Source organism: Coregonus clupeaformis, unplaced genomic scaffold (assembly GCF_020615455.1).
Source record: "Coregonus clupeaformis isolate EN_2021a unplaced genomic scaffold, ASM2061545v1 scaf0077, whole genome shotgun sequence".
Taxonomy (NCBI): Eukaryota; Metazoa; Chordata; class Actinopteri; order Salmoniformes; family Salmonidae; genus Coregonus; species Coregonus clupeaformis.
Window position 1 is genome coordinate 829033 of NW_025533532.1, and position 10968 is coordinate 840000.

Below are 10968 nucleotides of genomic sequence, written 5' to 3' on the forward strand. Positions count from 1 at the left end.
CCACTGGGATTTTTGCCCATTCTTCAAGGCAAAACTGCTCCAGCTCCTTCAACTTGGATGGGTTCCTCTGGTGTACAGCAATCTTTAAGTCATACCACAGATTCTCAATTGGATTGAGGTCTGGGCTTTGACTAGGCCATTCCAATACATTTAAATGTTTCCCCTTAAACCACTCAAGTGTTGCTTTAGCAGTATGCTTAGGGTCATTGTTCTGCTGGAAGGTGAACCTCCGTCCCAGTCTCAAATCTCTGGAAGACTGAAACAGGTTTCCCTCAAGAATTTCCCTGTATTTAGCGCCATCCATCATTCCTTCAATTCTAACAAGTTTCCCAGTCCCTGCCAATGAAAAACATCCCCACAGCATGATGCTGCCACCACCATGCTTCACTGTGTGGATGGTGTTCTCGGGGTGATGAGAGGTGTTGGGTTTGCGCTAGACATAGCATTTTTCTTGATGGCCAAAAAGCTCAATTTTAGTCTCATCCGACCAGAGTACCTTCTTCCATATGTTTGGAGAGTCTCCCAATGCCTTTTGGCACACACCAAACGTGTTTACTTATTTTTTTCTTTAAGCAATATTTTTTTTCTGGCCACTCTTCCATAAGGCCCAGCTCTGTGGAGTGTACGGCTTAAAGTGGTCCTATGGACAGATACTCCAATCTCCGCTGTGGAGCTTTGCAGCTCCTCCAGGGTTATCTTTGGTCTCTTTGTTGCCTCTCTGATTAATGCCCTCCTTGCCTGGTCTGTGAGTTTTGGTGGGCAGCCCTCTCTTGGCAGGTTCAGGTGGTGCCATATTCTTTCCATTTTTTAATAATGGATTTAATGGTGCTCCGTGGGATGTTCAACGTTTCTGATCTTTTTTTATAACCCAACCCTGATCTGTACTTCTCCACAACTTTGTCCCTGACCTGTTTGGAGAGCTCCTTGGTCTTCATGGTGCCCCTTGCTTAGTGGTGTTGCAGACTCTGGGGCCTTTCAGAACATGTGTATGTATACTGAGATCATGTGACAGATCATGTGACACTTAGATTGCACACTGGTGGACTTTATTTAACTAATTATGTGACTTCTGAAGGTAATTCGTTGCACCAGATCTTATTTAGGGGCTTCATAGCAAAGGGGGTGAATACATATGCACTCACCACTTTTCCGTTATTAATATTTTAGAATATTTTGAAACAAGTAATTTTTTTCATTGTAATAGCTATTCCAATTTGTATATTGTGATCATGCACTTTGTTGACGGTCCCCAACTAGTTGCTTTGATGGTGCAGCAGGCTGCCTACACAGTTGCAGTGTGATTATGAAACTCGGGCCAGAATCGGGAAAATAAGAACTGTGCAATGTTGTACACCTTGTTTCCTTTATAAAGAACCTGAGGTATGTAGCTCAAATCGTTTGCGAATTATTGAAGTTTGAATGTCAGAATGTCTGTCTAGAAATGATCTAATCTCAAACCAAGTTGACCACATTCCAGAACCTACTTTGGGCACATCCAAATCTTAAGAAATGCTACAGCATCATCTCGACAAAAGTTTAGGTCAGAAATCCGGTGACTTTTCTGTGTGCTGTCACAAACCACTCCGATGGCAGCTTCTACATTTTAAAATGTGTACACATACACATGTTCACACAATTCATAGCCAAAAGCTATTGCTTTAATAGCAGGCTGGCTTTAATCATTTCATGTTTTTCCACGCGTTATACATTTTCAAACATTCGTCGACATAGACCGTCTGGTCCCGTTAGCCAACTTGCTTTGGTGTATTCCAGGTAAGCCATAATCTTATACAACAGTAACTTAATATAGCATTCAACAACAAATAGACAATGTAATGAGCTACCTAATAACGTAGATTGTTTAGTATTCTTTTCTGGAATCAAATGTTGACCATCTCTTATCGGTTGATCTTTTAATAATGAAAATACTGTCAATGTTTATTTTTAGATCAGGCTGATTTGGAAAGAACGTTTTTAAATAGCCTACATTTGGTTATGGTCACGGAAATATTACTCAAATATAGAGAGTTCCTGATGTTCTTCCAGGGTGGTTGAAGCGCTGGCAATAACACGTTTTTGAGGAGAAATCTAAATTAGTGACTACAGCAAATGTAAACTACTTGTTCACCCTTTTTGTAGCCTTAGTAATCGCAAACATGTTAAGATGTGGATGACACAAAAAAAGTGAAGTCATGATCATCAGTTAATTCATAATTTAGCATTTTATGTTGATTTCCATGATTGTGGAGGTTGTTTTTAGATAATTTGTGGAATGTATGAATCATAAAGAAGTAGTATAGTCAGTTAGTTACACAGGAAAACAGGAAATCCGTTTTGCACATGGTCATCATGAGTAGCCTACTAAATCCATCTTTAACTTTGAAGAAAGTACATACAAGTTATGGCTAGTCATTTCCCCCCTGCAGTGTTAACCAATGGTGTTGTGGCTCATATTATGAAAGTGTTGTCCTTAAAGATATGACCTTTGCCAGACACGACAACTACTGATTGATCCTTGACAGTCTCCATTGTGTTTACTATTCGATAAGAAGCCTACTGCATCCATTCCTCTCAAAAGTATAATAGAAAAACTATTATTTTAATTGAGCATTATCACCACTGCAATACTGTTTTCGACTTCGGAAATATGACACAAAGCATTTCTACTCTTCCTACAGACTTGCCATATTCAGTATGGGGGACTGGAGCGCTTTGGGAAAACTTCTGGACAAGGTGCAGGCATACTCTACGGCGGGGGGAAAGTTGTGGCTCTCGGTCCTCTTCATCTTCCGTATCCTTGTCCTGGGTACAGCAGTTGAGTCTGCTTGGGGGGACGAGCAGTCAGCATTTAAGTGCAATACCCAGCAGCCCGGTTGTGAGAATGTGTGTTACGACAAATCATTCCCCATTTCCCACGTACGCTTCTGGGTACTTCAGATTATCTTTGTGTCCACGCCCACCCTCCTCTACCTGTGCCACATTTTCTACCTGATGCACAAGGAGGAGAAGCTCATCCACAAAGAGCAGAGGCTGAGAGACATTCAGAGCAAAGGGGGGGACGTGGATGTTCCACTCAGGAAGATAGAGCTGAAGAAGGTCAAATATGGCCTGGAGGAGCATGGGAAAATCAAAATGAAGGGAGCCCTTCTGCAGACCTACATTGGGAGCATTTTGTTTAAGTCCATCTTCGAGGTGGGCTTCTTGGTGATCCAGTGGTACGTATATGGCTTCAGCCTGGCTGCCGTTTACGAATGTGAGCGCTTCCCTTGCCCCCACAAGATTGACTGTTTCCTCTCTCGCCCAACAGAGAAGACGGTCTTCATAATTTTCATGTTGGTAGTATCCCTGGTTTCTCTGGGATTGAATGTGATTGAGTTGCTCTATATATTTTTCAAGAGGATAAAAGATGGAATCAAGAACCCAGATAATGATTTCCACAATAGTATGCTCAGTCCCAGTACTAAAGAAATGTTGTATGTTTATTACAATGGTTGCCAAGCTCCCACTATGTCAAACTTGGGCTACAACCTGGATACGGCAGAAAAGACCAACTCCTGCTACAACTACAACAAGCAGGCCCAGGAGCAGAACTGGACCAATTATAAAACAGAACAGAACCAGTTAGACCAAAGAGGTACAAACAACTCCAACTGCCACACCCAAGGATTTGACTACCCAGGAAAAATGACTATGGGAAAGGAGCTCCACCTCTTAAAACAGATTGAGGTTCGCCCTAGCAGTCGGACTAGCAGCCGGGCAAGGCCGGACGATCTGGACATCTGACCAGACACCAATTTCTGCTGGTTTGAGTCACCAGTAGTAAAGAAAGTAGGAGTTTGGTCCCTATAGTCAAATTAATCACACATTCCATGTACAGTATACTGTTCATAAGACACTGAGGTGTGAAGTACTTACATCATTCTTGGTACATTCCATTTTTGATAATGACAGTGTTGAAAAGCTTTATTTTTCAAACAAGAGGATTGTAAAGTAATACCCAAGAAAATACTTCCTATTTCCTAACATTTCACCATTAATTTGCATAATATTGATTTGCTCTACTCAAATAATTGTTTTTGTTTTGAAGAATGTCATGCCAAAATAATTTTAGGGTCTAATGAATTAGTGAATATGTATTTATTTGAAGTTATGAACATTTGGTAGAAAGTATCCCATTTGTATTGTACTATGATATCCTGATAGACTTTGAATTGATGCTGTGATAGCACTCATATGTGTCACTTGTCTCCTTGCAAGTTGTCTAATGTCTTATTATATCTGCAGTGTAAAGAATATATGCAGTGTAAAGAATATCTGCAGTGTAAAGAAGCAGTTTGATTTATCATCTGCCAGGAATAAACATGAATCTATCATGTAGCTGTAGTGTCAGAAAAATATGACAAAAGTTTACATTACAGAAAGTGTGAATCTAAGAATCTAATGTGTTGGCCAAGTTAAGCAGAATTCCACAAAATGAATAGGGCTCTGTAACTCTCAATCTGAGTCTCTACACGTTTGTTCCTTCCAAGCTCTGTCTCCCTATGCCAAATAAGAGCAAAGTTAGAGCATCTTCAACCTAAAACCCACAGCTGCCTGTCTGGTGTTTACTTTAGCTTCAGTCCAGTAAGACAGAGTTGACCTAATGTCATATGCAACATTAGTTACAAATGTAATGCCTGTTGATGTGAATGAACATTTGAAAAGGCTTAAGAGACTGAAAACTAAATGAAGTGAAATGATCCAGCAATTTCTCCACCCTCAAAGTTTCCTATTTATTCACAAAGCTAAATAAAAACATGTGTCTGGGCAAAGCTCCACTCACCACATGTGGCAGGGGTGGAGAAAGGTAAAAATGGCCTCGAGAGGCAAAGTCATACTGTCTAAAAAGTACCCAGTAACACATACCATGAGATGGGATAACGTTTACACATTACATAATGAATTTATGTAACATAAAAAACATTGCTCGTATAACTCAGAACAAAATGTTTGAAATACACAGGATATTTGCAATAAAACATGATTGCAAAAACCCTAATAATGTCTGGGTAGATAAGCCTTCTTTCATTGTTTTCTAAATACAGGTTTACATTTCAATCAACTGTCTGTGTTTTATACTGAAATATGTTTAAAATAAATCTGTTTTACTCTGACGGTTAATGGATGTGACACATTATTTTGCCTGCACATCAACTACTCTCAGAATCTACAGAACATTTGGACAGTTTAATCTGACCTGCTACACTCATAGATAACCATATTATTAAATGTAGGTCTTAAGGCAATTCATCAGACTCTTATGCTCAAAATTCACCATCAATTCACTCATTTGAATCATGTGTGAGTGTCTACGATTTTTCAACAAAGCGAGCTTAAGATAGCTCTTTCAGGAAGAACTCCTAGGAGACGTCTCTATTGTTCCCAGACTAGTGGAAATCTCAGGCTCCGGGGGTTACATTTCCTCTGACTACAGCGCCGTTTAGACCACAATTCAGGGCGGCGCAGAGAACACACATTAAAGCTGCATGTTAGAGTTTAACTAAAAATAGCTGACCAGACCGTATCGTCTCTTCATATGACATCAGCTCCATTCCAAGGAAAGTTTTACTCATTATTTTACTCCACTCATTCGATGGATGTGTCAGCATTATAGTGCTACACTCTGTCAGTGTTATATATATTTAGCTGATACACAGTCGGCCATATGAAAATCATTCAGAAAGTAGCGAGTTTTACAGTCACTCTGTCCAACACACAACAGTGTAAATAGAGATATTATAATGATCTCGTTACTGATTTTATCTTTACACATTATTTCATACTGTGGTCGGCATATTGGTATATGGTGTTAAGAATGAACAAAAATTCAGGAGAGAGGACCAGACCTGAATGCAACACTAAACTCAGTCAGACAGTATCTGGTGTGACCACCATTTGCCTCATGCAGCATGACAGATCTCCTTTGCATAGAGTTGATCAGGCTGTTGATTGTGGCCTGTGGAATGTTTTCCCACTCCTCTTCAATGGCTGTGCGAAGTTGCTGGATATTGGTGGGAATTGGAACACGCTGTCGTACACGTCGATCCAGAGCATCCCAAACATGCTCAAAATGAAAATGTTCTACTTATAACAATGAATTTATCAAAATCAACCAACCTTCAGTTAAATCGAATAGATATCAATATTTTGGAGGTTTATGCCTACTAAACTCACCCTTTTTCAGGACCCTGTCTTACAAAGATAATTCGTAAAAATCCAAATAACTTCACAGATCTTCATTGTAAAGGGTTTACACACTGTTTCACATGCTTGTTCAATGAACCATAAACAATTAATGAACATGCACCTGTGGAACGGTCGTTAAGACACTAAGCTTACAGACGGTAGGCAATTAAGGTCACAGTTATGAAAACTTAGGACACTAAAGAGGCCTTTCTACTGACTCTGCAAAACACCAAAAGCTCAGGGTCCCTGCTCATCTGCGTGAACGTGCCTTAGGCATGCTGCAAGGAGGCATGAGGACTGCAGATGTGGCCAGGGCAATAAATTGCAATGTCCGTACTGTGAGACGCCTAAGACAGCGCTACAGGGAGACAGGACGGACAGCTGATCGTCCTCGCAGTGACAGACCACGTGTAACAACACCTGCACAGGATCGGTACATCCGAACATCACACCTGCGGGACAGGTACAGGATGGCAAAAACAACTGCCCGAGTTACACCAGGAACACACAATCCCTCCATCAGTGCTCAGACTGTCCGCAATAGGAAAACCAAAGTTCCAAAAGCTGGGACTAATATTGTGTATAAGAGGTCATACAATACGTTTTGTAGTGATTCCTATGTTGTTGATGTAAAGAATATATGTTGGTCCGTGGTGTGTAATGAGGAGCAAACACACTGCACTTGATACATTTATGAAATTGCTTATTCCAGTTACTAATAAGCATGCACCCATTAAGAAAATGACTGTAAAAACTGTTAAATCCCTGTGGATTGATGAGGAATTAAAAATTGTATGGTTGAGGGGGATGAGGCAAAATGAATAGCAAATAAGTCTGGCTGCACAGCCGATTGGCAAACATATTGCAAATTGAGAAATCATGTGACTAAACTGAATAAAAAGAAGAAGAACCAACACTATGAAACAAAGATAAATGACATGAAGAATGATAGTAAAAAGCTTTGGAGCACCTTAAATTGAATTTTGGGAAAAAAGGCAAACTCAGCTACATCATTCATTGAATCAGATGGCACATTCATCACAAAACCAACTGATATTGCCAACTACTTTAATATTTTTTTCATTGGCAAGATTAGCAAACTTAGGTATGACATGCCGGCAACAATTGCTGACACTACACATCCAAGTATATCTGACCAAATTATGAAAGACAAGTGTTGTAATTTTGAATTCCGTAAAGTGAGTGTGGAAGAGGTGAACAAATTATTGTTGTCTATTAACAATGACAAGCCACCGGGGTCTGACAACTTGGATGGAAAATTGCTGAGGATAATAGCGGACGATATTGCCACTCCTATTTGCCATATTTTCAATTTAAGCCTACTAGAATGTGTGTGCCCCCAGGCTTGTAGGGAAGCAAAAGTCATTCCGCTACCTAAGAATAGTAAAGCCCCCTTTACTGGCTCAAACAGTCGACCAATTAGCCTGTTACCAACCCTTAGTAAACTATTGGAAAAAATTGTGTTTGACCAGATACAATGCTATTTTACTGTAAACAGATTGACAACACACTTTCAGCGTGCTTATAGAAAAGGACATTCAACAAGCACAGCACTTACACAAATGACTGATGATTGGCTGAGAGAAATTGATAATAAAAAGATTGTGGGGGCTGTTTTGTTAGACTTCAGTGCGTTTTTTTACATTTTTTTACATTTTTTACAACGTATGTTTTATGGCTTTACACCCCCTGCTATAATGTGGATAAAGAGGTACCTGTCTAACAGAACACAGAGGGTGTTCTTTAATGGAAGCCTCTCAAACATAATCCAGGTAAAATCAGGAATTCCCCAAGGCAGCTGTCTAGGCCCCTTGCTTTTTTCCATCTTTACTAACAACATGCCACTGGCTTTGACTAAAGCCAGTGTGTCTATGTATGTGGATGACTCAACACTATACACGTCAGCTACTACAGCAACTGAAATAACTGCAACACTTAACAAAGAGTTGCAGTTAGTTTCGGAATGGGTGGCATGGAATAAGTTAGTCCTGAATATTTCCAAAACTAAAAGCATTGTATGTTGGTCAAATCATTCACTAAACCCTAAACCTCAACTACATCTTGTAATGAATAATGTGGAAATTGAGCAAGTTGAGGTGACTAAACTGCTTGGAAGTACAAAGGCAGGATCGGCGCATGCGTTGCTGTATTCAGCACCGTTGTATGGACAGCGCTTCTGCTGCATCTCCACTCATGACACAGGTAATAGGGGAGCTCCGTGGTGCTGAAATGGACAGCGCCTCTGCCCAGTTGCCAAGGGATATTTCCCATTTGAGGGACTTTTGACACGCTATAGGCACAGTTCAGTACACCCCTCATCTAATAGACCCCAGCAACTTCCTTTTGGATCCATGTTCACGGTATAGGGGATGCATTTGGGACATACCTTACATCTCTGATCTTGTCAGCATTTTGCTCTACTTACCGTGAAGTAAAATCATAATAGTCATCATCATAATAGTAGTACATTACAGTATATATTTGAGTAAAATAGTACAATTTAAAGGGAGTATGTCAGGGTCAATTACTGACAAATGAGAACACACTAATCCTCAGGGGTCATTTTGGGGCAAAACGCACCACTTTGTGAAGGTTTTGTTTTAATTGAAGAGCAAGAAAAGTATTAATTGGTTCCACTTCTTTCCCTTCTAAATGCATTTGCCTAAGGACAGCCAGTATGCACATATCTAAATGTTATAAAACAGTTTTTTCTTTGCCACTCAGAACACAGACATTTACCTTAAGGGGAGTTACCCTCATTTTAGACTTCCCAACCATACATTTTCATGACAGTGTTCCTAATCTGCAGTTGGCAAAGCAGTTGAAAATCGGTAGGTTAACACCAAACCGTGAAGTGATTATGAATTCAGAGCAGTCGGATTAAGTCATAGTCAAATACATTTGAACAAATGAACAACAATATCACACGGAAAGTGATGTGAGCATTGCATTGTGGAAAGCAATGACTTTACAAGAACATGTATTGCAATGCGAAGCATGTATTTCTAGATTAAACACTGATTCAGTGTGGTGAACAAGTACCTGTATGATTTGGTGTGCTCTACTTGAACATGTGCTTAGAGTTTTGAAACCACTGCCTATATGATGAGCTGTTGTTGTTGTTGTTGTTGTTTTTTTACCACATACTTATGAAAATTGCACCGGTTGAGAGATGATGGCTCTCTGAGCCTACGGTGAAGAGTACTTCTGATCCAGCAGGTGGTGCTAAGATCCCTCCCTATATGACTTGACTGACCAGTTAGTTGATGGACTCCTTATAGCTCTTAATGATTTTAAGCAGAGTGTTGGCCACATGACTTCTGGTCCAGCAGATGGCGGTGAAATTAGTCCCTATAGGAGTTGACTCATTCCTTTGAGGTCCTAAATGAAGCATAGGGCGTCAACAGTGCATCTCGGCCGAACCCTGTTCCGGGCCCATTTCTTCACTTTATTCCAGATGATTCCGGTGTTCTTCATCTCCTCTTCAATAGTCCTTCTCCACGTCTTCCTTCCCGTCTTGCCCTGTGTGTTCCACTGAAGTGTCTGTGTTTTTATGTCGTTAGGAGTTTTCCTCAGTGTGTGTCCCCCTTCCATTTCCACTTTCTGTCCCAGTTGGGTAGCTATCCATTATACTGTAGCCTACTTACTACCAATGTCACTGTAGTCAAAGGTGATTTTGGATGATTATATATATGATTATTATTATGATATGTTATTATATTATTATTTTCAAGCCTATAGGGTGTGGTAACAGGCCCTCTGTGATTTGTTGTTGTACTGTACATGTCAAGTATCTGCACTCTAGCCTAATTCGCCTAACCCGCTAGGGAAAAGTCACTTCCGGTCGTAGCTGTATCCCACCTAGTCAAAACCTTGTTAGTCCTTATCCTAAAAGGCACCCTCTGTTCCTCGATATACTCCACCGAGGGCCGGCAGCCAGTATGTACAGGTAAGTGACAATTATGGCAACAATAAGTTGTCCTATGAAAGCTAGTCACATCTGAGATGTTAAACTGCACTGAATGATAAAGTGGCAGTCTGTGCTCTTGGGCCCTTTTGGCATCAGTGCTCTGAAACGTCAGGGACGCACCCTGTACGGTTTCGGCGGTTAAACCCACTCTCTTCGGAACTTCAACACCCCGACTCGAACCCAAAGGCTCTTTTAAGAGCCACCCACATCCGCTTCAAATGGGCCCATTCCATATAGTGTTATATATATTTTTAAAAAAATTGTGTGCTATTTAGTAAGAAAGTATGAGCCACTTCGAGTGGACAGGGAGTATTAATTAGAGGATTCTAATGTCCCGTCCAGTTTTAGCGCACAGAGGGAGGCCTATATCTGACAGTGGCAAAGTGTAAGAACGTTATTATTTTGGGTCAAGCAATAGTGGAATTTGGACAACATAAAGCCACCACGAGTCGGTAGACGTGGCTCGAAAAAGAGGGGGGACAGCGCGCACACACACACACAGTCCAAAATGGGAGCCCTATGTCTGACGGTGCCAAAGTGGGCAATTCTATCACCAGCATTATTTGGCACAACAATCGTGCCATTTGGACACCTATTAAAGCCCCCCTTTTGAAACACACAATTCCCCATCGGTCACAGAGCATAGGCTATAGAGAGGAGGGAAGGAGGGAGGGAGGGAGGGAGGGAGGGAGGGAGCAAGCAGGGGAGTGTCTACGGCCGCTGACTTTGCTTAGCTTCCTCTTCATAAGACG

The 10968-nt window shown here is 40.8% G+C and overlaps 1 protein-coding gene across 2 annotated transcripts; it reads left to right on the forward strand.

Annotated features, from left to right (window-relative positions):
• The first annotated feature begins 1277 nt into the window (after positions 1-1277).
• Positions 1278-5153, forward strand: gja1a (gap junction protein alpha 1a). 2 transcript variants are annotated; one of them, XM_041848412.1, is made up of 2 exons: positions 1278-1380; positions 2679-5153. In XM_041848412.1, exon 2 carries the CDS (start codon positions 2695-2697, stop codon positions 3781-3783), a length of 1089 nt encoding a protein of 362 aa, XP_041704346.1. In that variant the 5' UTR covers positions 1278-1380; positions 2679-2694; the 3' UTR covers positions 3784-5153. The 2 variants fall into 2 exon arrangements, with proteins under 2 accessions (XP_041704346.1, XP_041704345.1); XM_041848411.1 differs by lacking the exon at positions 1278-1380 and adding an exon at positions 1395-1773.
• The last annotated feature ends 5815 nt before the right edge of the window (positions 5154-10968 follow it).

Bases quoted from the DNA above. Each gene is read 5' to 3' on its own strand.
- gja1a (XM_041848411.1), top strand. From the start codon at position 1,625: ATGTTCACACAATTCATAGCCAAAAGCTATTGCTTTAATAGCAGGCTG. The intron at 1,774-2,678 runs GTAAGCCATAAT...CTCTTCCTACAG, and splicing joins CTTGCTTTGGTGTATTCCAG to ACTTGCCATATTCAGTATGG.